Source organism: Seriola lalandi, unplaced genomic scaffold (genome assembly GCF_002814215.2).
Source record: "Seriola lalandi dorsalis isolate HSWRI2012SDOR001 ecotype SW California unplaced genomic scaffold, Sedor1 jcf7180002054574, whole genome shotgun sequence".
Lineage (NCBI taxonomy): Eukaryota > Metazoa > Chordata > Actinopteri > Carangiformes > Carangidae > Seriola > Seriola lalandi.
Window position 1 is genome coordinate 873,967 of NW_019525127.1, and position 24,459 is coordinate 898,425.

Sequence of the window (24,459 nt, forward strand, 5' to 3'; positions counted from 1 at the left end):
GATATTGTTATAGCATGATTCTTGACAAAATCCTGGCAGCGGTGGGATTCGAACCCACGCCTCCGAAGAGACTGGAGCCTTAATCCAGCGCCTTAGACCGCTCGGCCACGCTACCGTTGGCCTTATAGTTAAAGCAACTTGTTATTGTCGATACATGTGCAGTGTGGAGTCTCCTTCATTTGGGAAATATGAGTTATATTCACGAGAGGTGAATGTGAAAACAGTGTTTTATGCCAAATAACTATTACATTTTCCGTTTTATTCGCCTTTTATCACAGATGACGACCCTGAAGGTACAACAGGGCTCCTTGACAACGCAATCGAAGAGCCAAAGAACACCAGGAAAACAAGATAGTTCACGAAAGCCTTGCCCTGCTAACACCAACACCAAGGTTAGCACAGGGGGCTTTCTAGAAGTTGCAATGGTCTGGAGCTCAAACAATCTAGGGTTGAGGTCAGGTGTTCTGCCAGCAACATTACTGCCTAAATTTCAAATGATTGTGATTGAGAGTGGGGTGATAATTTGTTTTCAGAGTTTTATTTAATTTAATTTTTTACAAGCAACATCTCATGTTTGCACATAGTTATTAGATTTCATGTCCATGTAAATGTGCAGCAGTTTTACTTACCATGGAGATTTTTAATTGCCTAAATGTTTATAATACTTTGTTGCAAAAATGTATAATGTAAATTTACACTTGCTTACATATATTCATGGTTTTGGGATTCTTACAATATTTGTATATTTTATAGTGTTTATAGTGCTCAAAAAGTGTAGAAAATCTGAAATGATAATATAAAGTGGGAAGCTGGGGGGGACACACCAAGTGTTGTTCTTGTTCTGATGGAAGTAGGGCTTCCATTTTGAAGAAGAGCGAAGACAGGCTTCTTGTTTTCATGTTTACTCTTTGGAAGAACCCTGGATACATCCGGTTCCGTCCTGCGCCATTTTGATGAAACAGCGAGGGGACGAGCAGCTTGGATCACCGAGAAGGATTTTATGGATTTAACTTGAAGAATAATCCGGACACACAACTTTACACTTTCACAGTGGAAAAGGACCTCGACCGAAGAGGAACCTTTGCGTTTTGACTGCGTAACTTGTGGATTTTGTTAGATTATTCGACAGCTAACTTGGCTAGCATTGTTAGCGTAGCAATGTTGAGCAGTGGCCGTTGGCTCTTGTTAACGGAGAGGGAGCGTTAGCTAATCTCGAGGTGTAGCATGTTAGCCTTGGCATTAGCTAACTCGCCAGTCTGACATTTATACGGTAGATTACGTTTACAAAACTATTATTTTTGAGGTCTAACTTCGGTATATCTTGTGAACTCGTTGCGGAAGCTTTCACACAGTTTTGTGGACTTTGTGGTGGTTCGGTAGTGTTTGTTGTGACTTGGAAAAATAAGGACTCTTTCAGAAAGGCCAAATATTACCACAAGGACTGATGTTGAGGGAATCCCAGGCCCGCTGTTAGCTTCACTAGCGGCTTGCAGCGCGGCGGCCCGGGCTTTCCACTAAGGACAATTCACAACGGACTTGCCCTCTTTTACATCCATGTAAGAAAAGATTTACACTGTGCTTCATGGACTCCCTTGGATTTCGTGGCATCCTGTTGTGTTTTATCGGACTTTAAAGAACTTACGAGGCAAACTGCGCTGCTCAATGGCGCTCTGGCCTCACACCTCGATTATTTTTCTTTGGCAATAACAAGGACTCTGTCGCCATCTGCGAGCTGAACCCTTCCCCATTTTAGCCCTTTCTTTGTCCACAGTGTTTCAGCGCATATAAACAAGGTTTACCTATTAAAGTCACCAGATTTAGCCTCCTGTGTTCAGTGTTGACGCTGTTTTATTTTGTTACCATACCAGGCCTGTGTTTTTTGTTTTTTCCTTGTGCTTGATTGACTAAACTGCTTAGACCTGTAAAAATGTCGTGTGTTCACTATAAGTTTTCTTCCAAACTGGACTACAACACAGTCACTTTCGATGGGCTGCATATCACTCTCAACGAGCTTAAAAGGCAGATCATGGCCCGTGAGCGCCTCAAGGCCACAGACTGCGACCTGCAGATTACCAACGCGCAGACTCGAGAAGGTATGTTACCATCTGACACATTACAAAATGTGTGACACACATGTCATCCATTATTTTTGAGGATATCAATAAAGGATAGACAGACTTTTTCGTCTACATTTCGCCTCCTTTAGATTTGATCACCATATCTGAGTCTGGAAAATGGGTTAGAACACACATATATATATATATATATATATATATATATATATATATATATATATATATACACATACATACATACATACATACATACATACATACATACATATACATTTCATATTTATTGTGGTCACATCCAAGGGGCTGCAATTAAGGACTATTGTAACTATTAATGATCTATGAATTGTTTTCTACATTATTTGTTTTTTAGATGGGGTTAGGAGATTAGTCGATTGACATAACAAGAATGAGCAACTATTACATTTGATTATCATTTCAGTCTTTTTTCAAGCATAAATAGTGAAATATTGCCACTTATTCTGATTCTAGCTGTGCAAATATTTTTCCTGTTTATCTCTGTCATACATCTCTTATATATACAATCGATTAACTGAAAAAATAATGAGCAGTTTAATTAATAATGAAAATAATCATTAGTAACATCTCTACTTATATAATTCTGAATGTCAGAGGTTGGGGGGTTTATCATCCAGTTCAAATGATCTTATCTGTACTGCTGTGTTTTCACAGCTTTACTTGAAAATGTGAGTTGTCATTAACCCACCCACAACTCCTGGTTTGGAGTTGAAGAACCTAAGGTCCATAGATGCCATGTATTTTACTGAATGGATGTTGGCAATATTGTTTAGGTGTCATTGTGTTATGTATTTGTTTCACCTCTGTTGATTTTAATCTTGTGTTTTGTAGAATACACAGATGATGAAGCCCACATCCCGAAACACTCGTCCGTGATTGTCCGCCGAACTCCAATTGGTGGAGTAAAACCTGCTGGCAGGACGTTCATTGTGTATGTATAATGTTATCACTGAAATCATTATTGAGCAGTACAGTTACTAATCATTTACAGTTTTGAATTATTAGTTTACATTACAATTCCTATAGTTTTCTTTGATATGTAGATCAAAGGTCTAGTTGACAGCTATAGTTGAAAACTTGATCCTGTCCTTGGTGAGGACAGTTGACTGCCAAGTTATGTTAACTGATTGTTTCTTTCCACCCCGTGTTTGTTTCTGCAGAGATCGTTCTGACACAGCTGTGGTGGGATCGTCTAGACCCGTATGTAAAACAAACCCAAAAACAACACTCTCTCTTCCTCCTCTCACCTATCACTCTCTCCCCCTCTTTCTGGCTTTAGTCACCTTTCTTGAAAACATTCTGTCAACAATGATCAAGCTCTGTGTATCTTCTGTTCACCGTGTGTTGGCTACATTTGTGTTGAGATCTCAACCTCTATATGTTATATGATGTCTTTTTTGGGGAGGGTTTCCTGGAGTCACCACAGTTAAAGTAGTTTGTTGTTTCTCTCTATAACAAACCTGGTTTTCTGTTTCTGTTTTGAAACTAGCAGATTAAAGTTTTAAATTGTGGCTGAATGAGATGAGGTTGATAAGAGAAACAACAGACTAGCCACCATTGTTTTTGAATGCTCTGAACTGACCAATTGTTGAACTGTTGCCACTTTATAATTGAGAAATCATTTAAACTGTTAATGACTGTATTTCATAATGAAATGGTTTTGTAGCCTGCTTCAGGCCAGGCAAATGTATTCTAAAGGGGTTTGTAAAAGGAAAACATGGTATTTTTGTATTGATAATTCATTGTCATTTTATTTTCTGTGAAAATATTTTTATTATGTGGTTTAAGAACCCAGTGAAGTAAAGTGTGGCTGGGATTGATTGTAATTAACTTTGATTACAATTACAAGACTAAGTTTGTGTGGGTGGAAGAGACTCGCCAGTGATTTTTATTTTGAAAGCTTACCCTGCTAAACTTTAATATACTCAAATCTGTTGTGCAATAACATTTACCAATGTCATTTGTTTTGTCTTGTACAATTTCACCCTGAAGATGTTCTATTCTGCTTTACGTATGGACTGCGCATAACCCTTAAACCTTAAAGGCTCACAGATTTCATCCTACTGAGTTAAATGCTTTGAATTAATTCAGATTCTTAAGTGTCTGTTTTGATAAAAAGCAGGTACTAGTTCAAAGTGTATTGTTACAACTTTGCTTTGGGGCATCAGTAAGAAGCTAGTTTTAATAAGTGAGATGCTGTGACTTGGTCACTGACATAATGCTGTGACATGATCACAAAGTACAATGACACATCAGTAAAGTTAACATCTTGTCAATCTTTTGAGGCCTTCCATGGTTGCTGCAGTGAGAAGTATACTGGTGTAGTGTGTCCTGTAAGCTGTAAGCTGCAGAACCTGTCAATAAAGTTGTTCAGTGGTTCAGTGTCAGAACCGCTTGCACCAGATCCCTGTGTGTTCCCTCCACAGCATTCTGCAATACCCAGTCTTTCCTCAGAGCCCTGCATATCATGATGGACAACCCGCCCTGCCCGCTTGTTTATTTACTTTTAAGATATTTTTCACCAGAAGTAGGCAGAGCAGCCTCTTTGTTGTAAAATATGACCTTTTTCTTCTTTGTGCGTGCGTGACACGTGATTCTCGTGGTTCATTGTCTCCTGACCTGCATTAGAGACATCCCTTTCTTTCACCCTTCACTCTGTAGTGGTGTATTGGCTGTTTCAGGGAACAATTTGAAGGAATACTTGACAGCTCTTGTTAGTTCTTTTTTTTTCAACTGGCATATTTTAAAGTAATATCTCTACATTTGTGCAGTATCAGCTTTATATATTTGACACTTTGATGTGTTTGCATATTTTTTATTGAAACTGCTTAGCATCACTCTTTGCTAGCTCATTAGTTTACAGAAAGCAGTCTTAAACTGATTTGATGAGTTTCAAACAGTCATGACAACCTCTTTCGACAAGACAGTGCAAAAATGGCAAAAGGAAACTGCATGCTAAAATTAAATGTCAAGTATTCCTTTGAGAAAATCGCCCTCTCCCTTCATAGCGGGAGAAGCTGTAGGATCTCTATAGAGGGATGTGCCAGTAGCGAACATTTTGACTTGCTGACGAAGCCCAAATAGCAAGAAAGCTTTGATGCTCTTGTACATTACCATTGTAGGAGGTTATAGGCTCAGAATATCAGCAGGTCTAGACTTGTGTATATATGGAAGAGTAGTCACAGTAAGACTTTGCTTTACTTGTTAAATGTTAATGCAACATAATTTTTATGCAGTTAAGTGGTGTGAAGCTCTTAAGGATTTCCATTCAGTCATAAATGTGTTTTTATTTCGAATTTTTAGAACGAGTTTGTAACAGTAAATCTTAATCCTTTTATATCGCCTGCCATGGGAAAAGACGTTACTTACGGCATGAATACAGGTTTTAAAAAGTAGGGTTACTTAATGGAGATAAAACTTTGTTTAAAAATTACTTAATTTATTCCTATTTTGTTGATTACTTTCCTATATTTGGGTAATTTCTAAATTTATTCCTCCAGCAGTTAAGATTTTTTCCATGTAAGCAGCTGTTAATAGACACAGCTGTAGATGAGCCTTTGACGGCATTAACTTTTTCCAGATCATGTCACAACTCATTAGAGGGATGAAGTTTGTGCAGGAGCGTAGTAATCATGTCTAGATGTAAATGCTCACTGTCGTACTTGCATTATTTCATGCGCTTTGAGTGCTCGACGGAGGCCTTGATTTTAGTGCAAAGATTTAGATGGAGACTGTAGGGGACTGGACACAGATTTGGTGGGGAACTATCTGGGCTCTTCCGATGTATGTCAATTAGATATTGTGTTAACACCTTTTATATCTGTACTCTGATTCTCCTGCAGACTGATTCTTCTCCTTCTATGTCACTCGCCCAACTCGCCAAGGTAATGTTTCTGTACATGCAGGTTGTACTTGAAGAATATATTTCCTAAGTTGAATACAAATGTCCTTTTTTTCCCCTTGAGTTTTCTTCTTGAGCTCATGTCTTACTTTTCTATTTTTGCTCCTCTCTTTGTTACGTGTTGTAGACTGCTAACCTGGTGGACGCAAATGCATCAGAAGAGGACAAGATTAAAGCCATGATGTCTCAGTCCAACCATGAATATGACCCAATACAGTTAGTACACACACGTGCACACACTTTCCTCTTGTGCTTGATTTAATTCAGATTTTTTTGTTCAATGGTTTAAATCGCGAATCAGTACTGAACAACATTCACTAGCTGTAGATAGTTTTAAAACATAAACTCTACTTGTCTCTGTAGTTACTCCAAGAAGGCAGTTGGACCTCCACCTGCTCACTATACCTGCTTTCGTTGTGGAAAGGCTGGTCACTACATTCGACAATGCCCCATGCTGATGGTAATTATCATGTGCCATTTTAATTTTAATCGTCTACCAAGTTAATTTTTCCCTACATTGGAGTGTAATCCCTACGAAAGTACTGACATTAGGTTTTCGAATCGTGATGATCATTATGTCTGTCATTTTGTTTTGCTTTAGGTCCAGGATAAGAGTGTGGAGGGTCCTAAGCCAGTAAGGATTAGCAAGGGCATTCCTCAGAGTTTCATGGTGAAAGCAGAGCCAGGCACCAAAGGAGCCATGTTAACCAGCACCGGAGAATATGCAATACCTGCAATAGATGCGTACGTGTCAATCAAGGATGCCCACAAATACACACTATTTAGTATACTTATATAGTTAATTAAGTAGGATCATATTTTAATTTGTCATAACCCATTTTATGTCCATGTCCTCTTCAGTAAGTCATTATAAACAGAAAAGGTTATTGCAGTTGCTTTCTTTTTGCTTGTAACAAAGCCCTCAGAATTAAAAAACTAAATATGTTAATACAGGGAAGCGTATGCACAAGGAAAGAAGGAGCGCCCTCCGTTTGTTCCACATGACCAGTCATCATCTGAGGACGATTCAGACCCAATCCCTGACGAACTCCTGTGTCCAATCTGCAATGACCTGATGACAGACGCTGTAGTTATACCCTGCTGTGGAAACAGTTACTGCGATGATTGTGAGTTGTTACTTGAGTTTAGTTACTTAGTAATAAAAATTTCAATGTGCAAAGGTCCCAGGCAATGCTACATTTGTTCAGACTCATTTTTGATGGGCTAAAAATTCTCTTGTCCTTTTGTTTCACAGTGTATTGGTATGATTTCAAGCCATTTGATTGTCATAAGTTATAATTTTGACAATGCGCCTTTGAAGCATCTTGAGCTTCAAAAGAAAAGTTATTGTTTTAACAATGAATTGGACATGATGTACTTAGAAATATGTAGACTAGACAGATTGAGGGGAAGTTCATCTTTTCATTAGAAATGTAAAGTTAAAGTTATTGTTTATTTGTTGGTCAAATGAAAGATTGCTTTCAACTAATTGAGTACTGTTTCTTTCAGGTATCAGGACTGCCTTGTTGGACTCAGAGGAGCACATCTGCTTCACATGCAAACAGTCAGACGTTTCACCTGATAATCTTATTGCCAACAAATTTCTGCGACAGGTAACCACTTTTAAACCATTTTGATGTATTATTTGGTTTATTTTACTTGAACTCAAAGCAAAATTAAAATATAATGTCTTTTTATATAATTTATCATCTGTTTATTGTCCTGTAGGCTGTGAACAACTTCAAGAATGAAACAGGATACACCAAACATGCACGCAAGCAGCTCCAACATGCAGCCCTGCCACCACCGCGCCCTCAGTTGGCCAGGCCTCTTCACTCGAGACAGCAGGACCCACTGCTGCCCAGTGTCACTCACCCTCCCTCTACAAGCGTACCCACCACTGCCCCTCAAGCACAGGTCCAGCCCCCTGCACCTGCACCGGCTTCTGCTACTACTACTACTACTACTACTACTACTTCTGCTCCTACTCCTCCTCATGCTGCTGCTGTCGAAGGTCAAGATGCTTCACCAGCCCCTGCACTTGTTGTTGACCATCATTCTCCTATGCACTCCACCAGCCAGGGTGAACCACCCCCACCTGGGTAGGTTTAGACTAAGAAAGTATATACACCTACATGAAACCACATACTCAAAAAGTGATGTTTAAAAGCGAAGAGCCATTTCTACTAGTCATAATGTGTCTTGTTTGTTTTAGTGAGACAGATCCAGAACCTACTGTGACTCCAGGCTCATCAGGTACCTCAGAAAGTGGATCACAGGTGAGTCCAACTTGATCACCTGATAATGGTGTACTTCTTTGATATCTATTATTATTATTATTATTATTATTATTATTATTGTAAACTTTACAGGCTCGAACCCTTCCTTACCACATAACCGCATATCTCTGAACCACAAGCATCTAATTCTCTTTGAGGTAACTATATGTTTGTCACTGTGGTTTCTTCCACAGGGCTACCATGTCACTGTTATTGGCCATCCGCCACCCGCAAGGCCACCTCATCCATCAGGTAAGAGGTTCAATTCAATTTAGATCATTTAAGGAGCTTAAGTGAGCTTGAAGGAAAGACTTTCAGCAGCTAACAGACTGTCTCTCTGCTCTATTAGGTCACCAGTCACGCCCCCACCACTCGCACAGAGGGGGAGGCAGACACTGGGAGAGGTAAGAACCGTCTATGGGAGTATCTGATCGATTTAAAAGTTTGTATTCTATTATATCGGCCTCACAATGCTTGGTGTCCCTCTCTTTGTACCAGGTCTTACAGAAGTAGAGGAGAACACCCCCCGCCTCACCTCCAGACAGCTCCACCCCCTGCCCCTGTTCCTCCAGTATCCCCATCTCCATCCCTGTACCCGCCCCCACCACAGCCCTACCCCCCTCCGTACACCTCTGGCCCCGGCCTCATCGCTCCCCCTGCCATCGGTTACCAGCCCCAGCCTATTTATGCCCCTGGACCACCGGGGCTCAACCCTCCCTGGGTTCCCCCTGGTACCCAGCCCCCTCTAGCACACCTTGCACCCTCCCTATCTCAGCCCCCCCTGTCTAAGGACGATTTCTACAGACCGCGGCACCGACCTGACAAGTGAGTGGCTTTTCTTTGTTTTTGGTTGTTCAAAAAGCTATGGCAGCTACTGATTGCTTATGTGGAATTTACACATAGAATATTCCTAACACCACCCACAGTTGGGATTATCAACTCAGTAAGAGGAAAACTCTTGGAGTACTTTTGAAAGTTTCAGTGTTCTTGTCTTTGTATCCACAGAGTTACATCCAAACTGGATGAATTTACCCAAGACTTCCACAAAGAGCTTATGAAGTACAGAAATCCACCAAAGAGGCGAAGGCCGTCTTATTCCAGGTAACTTCATTAAGATGACATATCAAAATTGGTTTTAGTTCTTACAGTAATTACATATGCATAATCCTTCAAGCCATTTGGTCCGTTTTTTACATAATCTCCTTTCTTTTCTCTCTTTGTTTCTTTCTGTTCTTTTCCACCATTTCTTTTTCTAGGTCCCGGTCATACAGTCGGTCTCCATTCAGCCGCTCTCCTTACACTCGCTCTAGATCGAGATCAAGGTCGAGATCAAGATCAAGGTCTAGGTCTTATTCTTATTCCCCCAGTCGATCCCGCTCCCGTTCACGCTCCCATGGCCGGTCTTATCCCCGCTCCCCTTATTCCAGACGCAATGGACGCAGTTACGGGCGCTCACGTTCAAGGTCCCGCTCCCGCTCAAGGTCTTACGGGTATCGGCGCTCCGGTTCACCGCGGTCTCCTCCCTCCTATCGGCCTGGAGGCTGGGAGGGAGCAGAAGGAGCAGGACCCTATAGGTCCAGGTCACGATCTCGCTCCCCGGGTGGCTACAGGAGCCGCAGCCCCGGTGGACGGAAGCCACCTCCTCGGGAGATTGCACCATATGAAATGAAGGCACCAAGTCCTGGAGGCCATGAGCGCTGGGAGAGAGAACGATATCGACAGTGGGAAAAGGAGTACGCGGACTGGTACAACAAATACTACAAAGACTATGACAACCAACATCCTTCACTGCATCACAGAGGCCGCGGAAGCAGAGACAGGGAGAGGGACAGAATGTCCCCATTATCCAGAGATTACTCACCCCAGGGGAGAGGAAGAAGAGGGAAAGAAGAGAGAGGTGCTCCCCCTCACCATCCTCCATCCTCTTCCTCATCAGGGACCAAGTCGAGTACTAAAGTCCAGAAGACAAAGAAATTGAAAAATAAGAAGAAGACTGGAGATGAACCAGAACCATCACATCAGTCAGTGGACAGAGGTGATGCTACTCCCGTCAGAGATGAACCAATGGATGAAATCCCTTCACTTGCTAAAACGCCTCCAATCTCCTCAAAGACTCCATCTGGCACTACAACCACTAAAGCTCCAGCTTCTAAAAGCACTGCAGCACCTGTTAAACCCTCAACCAAGGTCCCATCAAAGACTCAGTGTGATAAGACCAAGAAAGAGAAAGGTCAGAAGGTAAAGGCTAAAGTGAAGACAGAGGCTGTGAAGGTAAAGAGTGAAAAGTTGAAGAAAAAGACTGGTGGAGAAGGAGTGGTGATCAAAAAGAGAGACTCCTCATCCTCCTCGTCCTCTGTTGCTAAACCATTAAAGACCATTAAAGCCAAGCCAGAAGATACTTTCAACTCGACAGCCCCTAAAAAGGAAAAAAGTAAAAGCTCTACACCGAGGCCTGCCCTGCTTAAGACTCCTCCACTGCCCCAGAGCCTGCCTCTACCTCACCCCTCTCTTCATGATGGCCCTCGACCCAGCCACGACATTCGGGGTAGGAGAGATCTCCCATTGAGCGGTGGACTCCTTCCCATCCCCCATCAACACGGATTACAACTCCTCCATCGACCTCCCTCCCCAGGGGACAGTCGGAGGAGGATGGGAGACGAAGGCCGCTCTTTACTTGGACCTCCTCCTGGGAAGCAGAGGAGGATGGATGGGTTAGGGGGTGGTGGTGATGTCATCTCCCACTCGCACATGTCTCACCAGCCCCCGCTCCACAGACTCCCACCCTCTTCAGACAGACCTGGTCTTCTTCCCCTAACAGGGAGCCGTGAAATGGGCCGGGGAGACCCAGAGCGAGGATCCATCAGGCCTCTAATGGACCTGCAGGTGGGTCTATTGCTCGAGTAGTTCTCTGGGAGGGAATGATTTTACAGATGTGTTTATCAGTTCATACAGATGAATCTCTAATTGTCATCTCTTTATTCCCATTGGTTCTGGATGCCAAAATCAAGTCATTTTTAAGGAGAAATGTTCTGGTGCTTGGTTCTCATATGGCTTCTTTTATGGCTGTAAATTGGACACAAAACATTCTGTATGAATATGTCAGCTTGTGCTTTAGGAAATTGTGATTTGAGTGTTTTTCACCATATTCTGCCATTTTATAGATACATGACATGTTAGTTGCAGCCCTGGTTTTCATTAATGTTTAATTTTATTTTTCCAATCGATTTAAATAATAGTTTCTGTGAGATTGATTTTATGATAATATTTATAATATAAAGTGAATGAAATTTAAATTTCCCTTGGTCTAAGGTGACATAGGTGTCAAATGGTGTCGTTTATCCAGTCCAAAATCCAAAGATAAGTTACATGTCAGTTACTTAAAAGCAGAAAACCTTCACATTTGAGAAGCTAGAACCAGAGAATGTTTAGTGTATTTTGTTGATAGTTAATTCTCAAAATTGCTGTCGGATAATTTTCTGTTGATTGTCTTAAATAGTATGGCTTCTGATTTAATGCCCTCAACGTATGTGTTTTTGTCCAATTTCAGGTGAAGCCACTGACCCAGAGGAGGATCAAGTTGAACAGAGATCTGGGTAGAAAAGGCAGCACTGAAACAGCAGGCTCAGACAGACCACCATCGGGTCCTGAGAAGACGACGTCCAGCTCGGACCGATCAGCTGCTGCTAACATCTCTGAAGAAGACCGACCCAGCAGTACAGCTGAAGGATCTGGAAGAAAGGAGCGGTCTGCATCTGCTGAGAGGGGAGTCTCCAGAGAGAGACCAGGGAGTGCTGGAGAGAGGCTGCAGGGCTCCGACAGAGAACAGGACAGAAGCTCCGGACCGGACAGAGAGCGAGACAGAGCTTCTGGATCAGACAGAGATAAAGAAAGAGACAGAGACAGAAGTCTGGGCTCTGACAGAGAGAGGGACAGGGTCTCGGGGTCAGGCTCACAGAAAGTAGCCGTTACAGCGGAGAGAGATGCCGAGGGAGAGAGGTCAATGAGGACAGAACGAAGGAACTCTAGTGGTGGCAGTGCAGGAGGGAGGTCAGTCTGTCTGGATAAAATGACCATCGCCGAGAAATCAGCCATCACCAGGAGACCGCCAGACCATCAGGAGAAACCAAGCGTGTCCTCTAAGGAGAGAGGTGAAGGGTCAGATAGAGCTGCTAAATCTGACAGGTTGGTGACCTGAGTTTCTCTCCTGCTTATCGAACCACCATCCATTTCCATGGTTGAAAGAAAGCATGGTTTTGTCTGTAAACACAGTTGTAATATGTGTAATTATATTCTCTTATTTCCCAGGAGTGTGTCCAAGGACAGAACAGAGAGGAGTGTCCCCTCAGGAGAGAAACCAGCTGCTGCTCAGAGAGAAGGTAATTGGAATCACTGTATGAGTGCATGCATGTGTGAAGAGATGCTAACTTTGATTTTGTCTTGTGCCATCTAATTATGCATTGATTAAACCTGTGTTTCCACTACTACTCCCTCCTTTTGTTCCAGCAGTCAAAGACGGTGAGGGGTCTGTAGTGAAGAGCAAACCCAGGATCAGCCGAAAGGCTCTGACAAGCCACACTGTGAGCTCCAGGTGAGTCTGTTGTGTCTGTGTTACTAATAGACCATTTTTTATTTTTCATTTTAACATGTGACATATATTTTTAATATTATATATTGTGCATTGCCTTGATGTTTTTGGATCTGTTTTGTTGTTCATTGTCATTGGTGCATTCTTGTGATCTTTCTGTTAAACCCCTGCTGCAAACCAAATTTCCTTCAGGATCATAACAGAATCAAAGTTCATATAAAGTAGAGTTGCTTGGACCAACAGTAGCTTTGGGTCCGATTTATTTTCTGTAGCTGTTTAGCTGTAATAGTGCAACAGTTTTTAAACTCTGCAGCTGCTACTGTTTAGACTGTTTTAGAAGGAATAGTTCAGCATTTAGTTTTTTGTAAATGCTAACCATATTTTCATGTACTGCATAAGTGCATTTTCCAAATTCTTGAAGTGTGTCTTTATAATCTGAGGAAAGCTTAAGGGGACAGTATACCGGTAGAATAGCTGGTTAAATATTTGCCAAAACTGCATCCTCACACATCTTTCCGACATCGTATTGGTGAGACTCATGTACAATCACTTCTGTAACTTTCCGAAACCAACGATCCAACATTCGCAACCAGTTCATGCCGCGCTTTGCCAGCTGTGTGAAGGTGAGAAATGAGCCAGGGTATGAATATCTCTCAGCTGTCTTTTCATTTGTTACACAACTATTTTTGGCACTCTTCATGTCAACAACTGAGTTTATCACTATAAATGTCTCTATTTGAAAATGTGCACCGTTATCCCCATTTTTAAATATCACATCTCACCCCTTCTACGACAGCTGGCTTTTCACCTTGGCTTCACATTCGATTTCTGTTGTGGCAGTAGTTCTGAATGAGTTTTGCCTTGGCCCTTAGGGCTTCCTGTGTTACATGAGAGAAAGAGAGCTGAACAATTAATGAAATCAATTGGCACCTATTTTGATTATCAGTTCAATAATTTTAAATGATTAATTGATCAGTGCCAAAGTTTGCCTAGTTCCACCTTCTTTAGTTGTGTGGATCTGCTGCTTTTCTTTGTATAATGTGACTGTGAGAGTTGATCTTTCCTTATCTTTTGGTTTTAGACTATTGATTGAAAAAAAAAAACAAGCAATTCAAAGATATCACCTGGGGTTTTGGTTATTTTTAACCTTTTCTCTGATTTTCTGACATTTTTTAGATAAAATGATTAATCAAGAAAAAAAACCCGTCAGATTAATTGATAAGTGAAGTAATTGTTAATTGCAGCCCAAGGAAAACATTTTTTTTAGCAATATGTTAATATTTCTCAAAGCAAGGTATCATTATGGTATTAGTAGCAAAACTGAGGTATCATATCAGCACGAGCACTGAAATATTTCAAACTATACCGAGCCTTATTGTTTGTTGTGTGAAGAAGATTGATTGTACGTAACCAGTCATGTTCCACAGTCACCATAAACTTTTTTCCTCAACCATAGGTCAACTCAGGAGACAAAGCGGGACTCAGAAAAAGACCAAAAGAGTGTGTCCTCTAAACCGCCAGAGCTGCCTCCGTGTAGCCCTGTGGACAGCCGTGACCGCAGCCCAAGTGTCAGCCCACCACCCAGCCTGGTCAGGGAGGAGCCACTCATTCAGCCCCCCCCTCGCTCCAAGTGGGAGAGAGAGGATGACGAAGAGGGGCAGGAAAATGGAGTTAGTGCACCCAAGGAGCCCTCACCACCGCCTCAGAGGAGCCGAGGCAGAGACGGGCAGACTGACGCACTTAAACCTGTCAGGAGTGAAGGCCGGGATGCCATAAGGGAGAGAGGAGAGGAGTAGTGAGGGACGACAGGAAAGGGAGAGCACCAAGGGAAGAGGGTAAGGGTGGCAGGGTGGCACAGACAAATTCTGACAAACCAAACAAAACGAAAATTGCGAGGGAGGAGGGAAGAGGGGTAAGAGAAGAAGGGAGAGCTCCAGCCAGAGAGGAGGGGAGAGGAGGAGGAGGAGGTGGAAGAGAGGAGGGGCGGGGAGTCACAGGGAAGGAGGAGAGATCAGCAGAAGGCAGAGGTGGAGGAGGACGAGAGGAGAGTCGTGGCCCAGAGCCAAGGAGACAACGTTTGTGCTCTGACCTGGGTCGTGAGACGGACGAGGCCGCCTTCGTCCCCGACTACAGCGAAGGTGAGGGCTCGGAGACGGAGAGAGGAAGAAGCGGCAGCCCTAGTCTGTCTCCCAGCCAACAGTCCCACAGCCCCACCCCGAGCAACCAGAGCGACACGGCAACCACCATGGGAGACAAGAAGAAGAAGAAACACAAGAAACATAAAAAACACAAAAAGCACAAGAAGCACACTGGTCAGGAAAAAGAAGGAGAACACAAGGAGCATAAGCACAAACACAAGAAAAAGAAACACAAAAAGAACAAAGACAAAGATGCAGAGGAAGAGGAGCAGAAGACGGACAAAGCAGAAGAGGAGGCTCCATGCTAACAGAGGCTAAGATAAGCCTGCTGGCCAAAATCTGTAGCCTTCTTTGTTAGTAAGGAGGCAATGATGTATCTAGAAATATCGGCTAACACTGGCATGCTGCTCCATGTGCCACTTGAGGAGAACAATGAAATGAGTCTCTGACTGTCCATGACACTGATGGAGGGCTGTTAATGGAACACTTCATATCCCTGCAGCTCTACAAACCTACACGGTACTTTGTTGTGTCTGGGCTGCAGCGTTTTGAGCGCTGCTGAGGTTTCTTTTAAGTTAAATGTTGAACCTCTGTGGAGAGTTTGGGTCAAATAGAAAAGAAAAATAAAACCCCAGGAGTGATTCTGTGCTACACTATTGTGATCAATCAATAGCCGGCCAGAAAGGACTTGATGATAACTGATCACACAGCAGTGAATCTAAATGATAGGAGTAACAAACTGTACTCAGGGATGTGATTGCTTCTTTGTAGAGGAGGAATTGCTGTTTCTCTGCCTCTGATTCATTTGTAAATAGAGTTGAACTGTTGCTTCACATAATTTTTCCTCAGTTTGTTTTGCTCACATCCCTCTGTGCTGTTCAAGGCTTAAATACTGGATAACCTTCATTGCTATGCTGTTGTAAGCTCTTTTTGAAGGACTGCACTAGCAGTTTTGCAGATTTGCATGTTTTAGCACATTAACTTCAAATTGTATACTTTCCGTTACAGCCAACCATTTTCAGTGTTGATAATCTCATTTTTAGGCAGCCATTGGTTTATGCCAGCTCTTCTTTTTGTCTAAGTTAATGTAAATTTAAATTAAAGCAATGAAATTCCTTTCATTCATTCATTCATTTTCATTTCATTCTCGAACAAATTACCAATCTAAGCAATTTTCCTCCCAAACTTCACAGAAATTAAATCCAATAGCTGCTCGGAAGATTATGAAACCCTTTGGAAATGGTTAGCAGTATGTTAATTGTAATTAATGGACTAAAACTTGCAAAATTACCAGTATGTTCCTTTTAAAGTTGATGCAGACCATAACGCATTCATGCTACACTGGATTGTATAAAACTAGGATGTGTTTCTTAATGATGGCAAATCAGTCAGCATGTTTTTGTTCCAAAGGTGCAGTAACTGTATCATGTGAGCGAGTGAATGTGTGTGATGGTGTGAAAGTGAAATGTGACAGAAATTAGACAAATTGGGGGACTAGTGTTCTTACAAATAAGTTGTTCCATTTTTTTTAATTAAAACGTTTTGACCTCATGAAAATGTCTCGGTTGTGTTTATCAATGTTTGAACTGATCACACAAATGAAGCTCAGTATGCAATGTGTGAAACATTGGGCCTTAAAGTGGTACATTTATTTGTACTTACAACTTCCCATATGGAACTGGACACCAGAAGTTACCAGTAATAAAAGACACATTGATACTGAAAGATAATACCTGTTGAAATGTAAACGCAGTGTAACACTAATCCTGAATACTTCCTGTGTTCTGAACTCAGTCACTTTCAGCTGTGGGGAATAAGTGCACACACACACAGTTGAATTAATGCAAATATAGAAGACTGTAAATGCTCAGCTTCTAATTGCCAGCGGTCTGACACTAATCTGAAATGTAACGTAAACATTTTACTGTCACACTCATAACTGCCCCCCATTAAAACAACAGTGGCTATAAGCTATTTCAATGTTACACATAATAATGGTTATAGTGCCGTGAGTGATAATGAAGTAACGATTAAACCCATCTCGGCAACAGTCTATCATGACACAGGTATTGTTCTAACTAAAATATATAAGTATTTATAAAATTGCTTTCAGTGTACTTATTTTTAATTAAATGTGTCTGATTTGAATAATGGTTTTCAATGCAATTAAAGCAACATTGACATAATGAGTAAACCTTCTTACATTGCTAATTATGTGCTGCTGATGATATTTGCCACAAGAAGCCCAAAGTGTGTGTGTGTGTGTGTGGGACAAGGCTATAGACACGAACCACACATAAAAGTGATAAAAGAACAAAGATGTACTGCAGCACATGGGCGATCAGATATATTTGGAAATAACTGGATTTTTCAGAGAGGATGGAGTATGTCCTCGAAAGCAGTTTCTCAGACACAGTGGTGAGTTTCAGGGTCTTTGACAGCTCATCTCTTTACAAACATGAATAATTAAAGTAAAACGTCCCAGAAGGAAACGCGTGCAATGACACAGACTGAACACTGCGTGGCGCTGTAAGTCCTACAACTTTTAACACGGAAGGGAAACAGATTAACAATAAAAAATCTTCTCTCATATGTTTCAGTTTCAAAATACGACCCCACATGCCACTAACTCTCTCGCTCCCAGAACACATAGCAATAAGCTTCATTGTGTTTGTTTTGTGTGTCTGTGTGTGCATGCCGTAAGTGTGTGTACCCAGTCGGAGGGATGGCGTGACTGGTGAATCACAGAGGAAACAAGCTGAAGGCAGGAGATGGGTTCATAGACGGGTTGAGGGAACACTGAGGAGAGCGGCAGATGTATTTTTCCATAAACAGCAGTACATAAAAGCACATTCTCAGCTTAGTCCATGCATTGTGTGTCTGTGTGTCTGTGTGTTTGTATATATATATAAATATATATATATATATAAGGTCATCCCTAATGGATATAGATCAGTGAAACCATTAGAGAAGATTAATATGTTGTTTTAACCCCTGTCCAGATTATCATCACAACACATTATTCATCTCATCCAACATCCACATGTGTGTCTGCGTGTCCACACATGTGCTCGCATGTGTGCACCTGTTATCTGCCTGTGTATTTGTGTGTCTGCTTGTGTTTTGTCTTACAAGCATAACATCATTTCCTGTCATCAAGGCCAAAGGTTGCTAAGCAACTTCACTTCTGCGGATTGTCAGAAAAGATGCTTCTCCACTGACCGGCTCACAGCCTAACTCTCTTATCCTCTGTCATAAGTGTAACGTCAGAGGGAAGATGTTGTCTATGTGTGCATGATTGCCTATACATTTGTATAGACCAGTGTGCACGTATGCTTGCAAAAATGGTGAAGAAAAAGGTGAGAGAGAGAGAGAGATCAGAGTAGGATGTGGAAATGTATTGTCTGATAGATTTCTGTGATTCCGCGAACTAATAAAAAGGATGAGTCAGTAATGTTGCTGCACACTAGATTCCCTCCGGTGGTTTGCCTAAAATACAGCAAAATATCTGAGCATCAACAGCCTATTCTGCTAATAAAAAAACTCACTTATACAGTATCTTTGATTTCTGACTCTGACCATAACCTTTTTTTTTATTACTTATTTTTTAAACATATATAAGTCTCACTGTGATTGCAAATTTCCTTATCCAGGGTCACAAATAAACAATAACAAGAGGTTAGGTAACAAGGGAGTTAACAACTTTGTGTTTAAGAGAGACACAGAAATTACATTGTATGTTTTCAATTTACAGTGTATTATTACGGTATATCAAGACAGGAGCCCCATTTATATCAGTGAGGGCAGGCTGAGTACTGGAAAAAACTCTTAAGTATAATAAGAGCACCACAAACATCAGCCTCCAGAATGACCATAAACAGGTAAACAGTTTCTCCAGTTTAATCAAATCTGAGCATTATAACCTTCAGGAATGTAGGATTAACTGTGGGGCAGTTGTATTAGACAGCTTTCGTTTTAGCAAGGTGTGCCTAATAAACAGGTAACTTATTGTCAATTCAACAAGGCTAAGAGTCTACAGACACGCTGGCTGCTCGATGAGGCTGTACTGAGGCAGAGTGGTGCTTTGAGCCAAATGCTAACTTTAGAATGCTAATGTGCTTACAATGACAATGCTAACATGCTGATGTTTAGCAGGTATAATGTTTACCCTGTTCTCCATCCTAAAGTGTTAGCATGCTAACATCAGCACAGCTGAGGATGATGGGGATGACATTTTGCAGGTATTTGGTCATGAAATCAAAGTGTTTGACAAACAGAAATTTGGACCTGATGGGGGCGCTGGATAAAAAGGTAAATTATTACCAAAGTTATCACAAATCATCCTGTGGGGAACATGAATGCCTGTACAATCTTTGATGGTAATCCACCCAGTTGTGCTGATATTTCAGTCAGTGGACAAAAAGTGGTGGACCAACTCAAACCCGAACAACACAATACCAAGTAATGATCATCATCTCATATTTAAATACTTATCGAAATGTTTTTTTTTTATTTTTTTTACTAGTTCTAGTTGAAAGATACCATAACTGCTTTCTCAGAATATAAGAATATTGTCACCCTGTTTTTCCTGCACTTTCTGCTGGTCCCTTGTATATAACCTGCAATTATTTGTGTATCAGGTGCTTTTGAAAGGTACTCACAGTGTAAATGACACATTATCAATATGTACACTGTAATTGTGGGCTGTTACATTAAAATATACCACAAATGCTTCCTGCAGCGTAAATAAACATCAAGGTGACAGATTCACAGTCAACAGAGACACATAATTACTGTTGACTCCTTTGTCCCCCTGCTCTGAAAACTGAAACTTTAAGAAGTTGACACTGACACCACTTATTATGCTGTGTGTGTGTGTGTGTGTGTGTGTGTGTGTGTGTGTGTGTGTGTGTGTGTGTGTGCACGTGCATGCGTGCGTGCCCTGCTAACCTCTTCGTGTACTTCTACTGTAACCAGGTCAAGTAAAGGAGTAGGCAGGCTCAGTGTCACACTGCTCATGTGTTTCTGCACATGAGCATGTACGTGTATGTACATGTATGTGTGTGTTCACCCTCTGTATCAGGATTAGCCCTCAGGTGGTTGTCATGGCAATTTCAATGATTGATCAGGATGATTGATTTGTAATCGAATTCCCACAGAGTGTGTGTGTGTGTGTGTGCACATTCGTGACAATGGCATGGTATAAAACGCTTCCCCATATGTAATGTTATGTGATGGTCACCATGGAAACACACCCAAGGGGCGCCTATCACACACTGATAATAATGTTTGGCCTAGATACCCATCCTCAACCGATCACGTAGGGAATGTATTTCTGCGTATACGTACGTGTGTGTGTGTGTGTGTGTGTGTGCATTTTAGTGACTAATGTAAACCAGCATTTGAACACACCACAGTGACAGAGCTGGAGTAAAAAATGCATGAAATGATTCTGTGGAGCAGAAAGAGTCTTGCATGAGTTACACGAGACAGTAAGTGTGAGAAGGATGAGACGAGCTGGAAGGAGAGGGAAAACGAATGGCAGTGGGAGTGGAAACACACAATAACAACCTATTACTACCAGCGCACACACAAACACACATAGCCCTACACAGAGGCTTCCTACCGTGCTTATCGGTTTTCTTCACTGGAAGAGATGGAGAAGTCTGTGCGAGTGTTTGTATGGTTGAATGTGTCCTAGATATCTTAAACTGTGTTCTTGAGATACACTTAATGTTTGATGTATGCTGCTGCTGTAAGAGTTATGATAGCTGCGAGGAGTCTGTCTGCTGTGGGCGTTGATTGGGTATTGCACGGTGTTTCCCCGCTCTGAGTGAAAATCTAATCTTAGTTTTTAGCCACACTAGCAGTGAGACATGAGGCAGTGTATGTCAGTTCCTCAGCCTGCTGGTTTGTCTCTGTATCAGTTCAACATCCAGAACGAAATAAGTAGATATGAGTAATATTTGATGCAGACGTTCGAAGCCACAGAAAATGAATCAGATTGACTTTGGCCATCATCTGGCTTTACATCTAGCACCACTAACTGGTCACAATTTCTTGTCCACTTTCTTTTATGATAAGATACACATGGGTGACAAATTAAAGAAAAAAACAAAACAACATGAGCCACCACTTTGTCATAGATTTTCAAAATCTCTGGAGCTCTACAGAAGGGATGAACCCCATATTCCCTCATTGGGTGTTTGGAGAGCGCCGTCGAACTAAAATAATATTGGTGCTCATTAAACCATTTAGTGACCCCTTGTGCCCTGTATGGAGGCATCTGCATTTGTTGTGTTTCTACACTTATTTATTCAGGCTTTTAATTGGCACCAAACTGTACTTATAAACTAATGACCAAAATCCCTTCAGCCTCAGTTGTACTTTGGGATTCATGCTAACATAATACGCTACACTAAAATTAGAGGCTCTGCCTTATTGTGTTACAGTAACACACTTACATGCTAAAATTTGCAAGCTAAGACAAATTTAGCAGGCTAATAAGCTATCATTCTAAGTGCTACTTATTACTATAGAGGCTAAGTGTGAATATTTTAACGTTAAATAACATAGCATGAGAATTACCTCAAAGCTTAGCCTAAGTAAAGCTGAGGCTAATAAAATGGGAAAAACTGAGTGTGAAGCAAATTTTTAGCTTGCATAATTTTCGCAATTTTACCCACAGCACTTTAAAAAAAACAAAAATGTTTTGTTTATTTGCCCCAAATAGTCAAAGTACCAACTGTATAGATGTTAACTTTAGCTAACTAGCAACATACATGCTAACTGTGTGCATGGAGGGTCTTTTTGGGGTGATCTAAATCTAAGAACTCAGCAAGAACTTGAGATATTTCTGTTATTTTCCTCTAACCTCTCTCCTCTTTCTTGACCTCTTGCATCTGTACATTTATTGGAATAAGTGTGCATTTTTCACTTAAGTTGGGTTCATGAGCAACTGTGCCTCCACTAAAATTTGCTTCACTTTCAGTCTGAACACACCTTGACAATGCAGAGCTGAGCCTTACAAAATGAGTCCGAGATGCCTGAAAATGGCCACTGTACAGAGGGTAAATCCTTTTGATTTATAACAGCATGACTTTTTCTCCTGCACGACAGCCCAAATATTAAATGTTTTGCCCCTCTAGATGGATCTAAAAAGTTGCCTGTCTATTTTTAATCCATTCAAATTTTGTTTTCTAGCATGTAATGAGCATTAAAGCCTCTCAGAGAAACTACCGTGGGACTCTAGTTTTCTGTCTAATGGAGTGTAAACATCAAACAAAACATCCCCAGAAAATTATTTGGAGGCCATGTGTAGATATTTAAAAAATTAGCAGGAGAACATTTAAGACTAGTGCTCCCTGTAAGCTGTTTGCTTAGAGCTACTGTACACTGTAGTTCTAATACTAGTTCCCAAAGTGGGATCCAGGGACCGCCAGGAGCTCTTCAGGGAATTGGATGGAGCTGCCAGAAAAATGAGCAGTAGTTGAGTTTCAGCTCTATTTCAAGACATTATGGATGCCTATATTGGTATCACTGCAGTCTGCATCTTTTCTCATTATACATGTTATTTCAAATATGCACATATTGTATATTAAGTGAAATTAAATTACGGACAATGCTGGAGAGGACATTTACTCACGCAAGCTATACATGTGTACAAGCTTGAACTACCTTTACTTTTCATTTTATGCCACTTTATACTTATACACTATATTTCACAAAGAAACCTCAGTTTTTACTCTTACATTTTGGTGTGTTTAACAGGTATAGTTACTATTTACTTTGCAGATGACAATTGTCATCCAAAACATATGATAATAAAATATGCAGTGGAATAGATTAAACTACATATGAATAAATCCACCTTGACCAGCGATACAATATTAAAATACTGTTAATGTGACTGTACCAGTAATAACAAACTCCTAATATGTAAATACTTGTATTGTTTGTTATTTATCTGTTATCCTCTATGGCAAAAACTGCCTCATTACCTCTGATCTCTGGTCTCATGTAAATACAGTAGGCCATTTGCAATCAATTTCATGTCTTTAAATGGTATCGATATATTTCTTGTACGTTGGTCTAAATATATAAATTCTGCATAAAGAGTAGTTTTACTTTTCATATTTTGCAGGATTTTGTGTTTGTAATGGAGTTAGCTGGTTTTTACATGGTCATATTTTTTACTTTAACTTAAGTAAAGCTTCTGAAATTGTCTTTGACCACTATTATGAAAATGTTACTTTATATAGCACAGACTCAGTCATTAGTAATTCCTTGTCCCCTGTAACCTTACATAGCATAAGCTGACTTCAAGGTATTGTGTTGGAGCTCTGCCACACTTTTGGGTTTAGTGACTCGACACCCCTGCTGAGTGTGACTGTGGAGCTTCGGCTCTTATATGACGGCACCTTCCACCTACACACACACACACCCATGCTCACACACTCACACACACACACACTCACACACACACACACTCACACACACACACACACACACACTGTCCGGGTCGCTGGCTGGTGAGATAACCGCCAGGCAGAGACAGAAAGAGGGATGTTGGGATGGAGCTTACTGTGAGGTGGAGGAGAGGGGACAAGTCACATGCTCTGACTCGCTCTGTCAGTGTCAAGTTATCCTGTATTAAGAATAAAGTTCTCCAGTCAAAACCTTCAAAATAAAACTGTATTTGATCTTTTAGTTTTTCAAATTCACTCACCGTTAGTCCGTATGATGAGGCATTTCCAAGGCTGGAGTACCAACCAGGCAAAACAGGCAACAGACGCAGGGGGCCCAAACCCCCAGGAGCCCCAAATGTCCCAGGCTTACTCCATAACATTTGGGTCTTCCTAATTTGATAATAATCAAAATTTTTTAAGAAATGCAGCACTGAAGCACAATATCAGCTATGATGAGCTCTCCATCCTCCGTCTTGTGGCCCTGCTCTGTGTCAAAATCTGACTTAAAGATCCTTGTTTTAGCTGTTTCAGGTTTTTAGTTTATTCCGTTTCGATTTTTTGTGAAGCTGTGCTTCAACAAATTGTTTAAATTTTGAAGTAACCAACCCAAAGAAACATATTGAGATTGCTTGTCTTGTCTGAAAATCACAAAGATGTTAAGTTTATTGATAGAAAACTGAAAAACTAGCAAATTCAAGAAGCTTAAAAAGACTTAGGTTCAAGCGATAGTGTATGACTTGAACACAAAACAACATTAGCTCACTAACTAATAGCTCCACCTGACAGATGTAGGGTGTTGGAAACTAAAATGGACATACAATTACGCCACATTTGATCGTTTTATCTCGTGCAGTGTATCATAGTGGACAACAACTGATACTGCATCTGGGACGCTCCATGACGGAAAGACTAGCGCGTCAGTTTTTTTTTTTTTTTTGCAGTCTCTGAACCTTTTTCTGTGACGTGTTCAGTAACAT

The 24,459-nt window shown here is 41.1% G+C and overlaps 1 protein-coding gene and 1 non-coding gene across 2 annotated transcripts; one reads left to right on the plus strand and one right to left on the minus strand.

Annotated features, from left to right (window-relative positions):
* Window positions 1-33: 33 nt before the first annotated feature.
* On the minus strand, window positions 34-115 carry trnal-aag (transfer RNA leucine (anticodon AAG)). The gene has a single exon. It is a non-coding gene; the product is annotated as a tRNA-Leu (tRNA).
* An 802-nt stretch (window positions 116-917) lies between these two features.
* On the plus strand, window positions 918-16,571 carry LOC111663302 (retinoblastoma binding protein 6). Its single transcript, XM_023417467.2, is given in 21 exon segments — window positions 918-2,093; window positions 2,943-3,042; window positions 3,272-3,311; window positions 5,954-5,995; window positions 6,140-6,228; window positions 6,376-6,472; window positions 6,614-6,756; window positions 6,967-7,139; window positions 7,522-7,625; window positions 7,741-8,114; window positions 8,228-8,291; window positions 8,486-8,543; window positions 8,641-8,695; window positions 8,790-9,116; window positions 9,297-9,392; window positions 9,548-11,174; window positions 11,839-12,473; window positions 12,597-12,667; window positions 12,795-12,879; window positions 14,333-14,652; window positions 14,655-16,571. Coding segments are annotated over 21 exon segments (5,334 nt in total). The 5' UTR covers window positions 918-1,927; the 3' UTR covers window positions 15,323-16,571.
* Window positions 16,572-24,459: the final 7,888 nt, after the last annotated feature.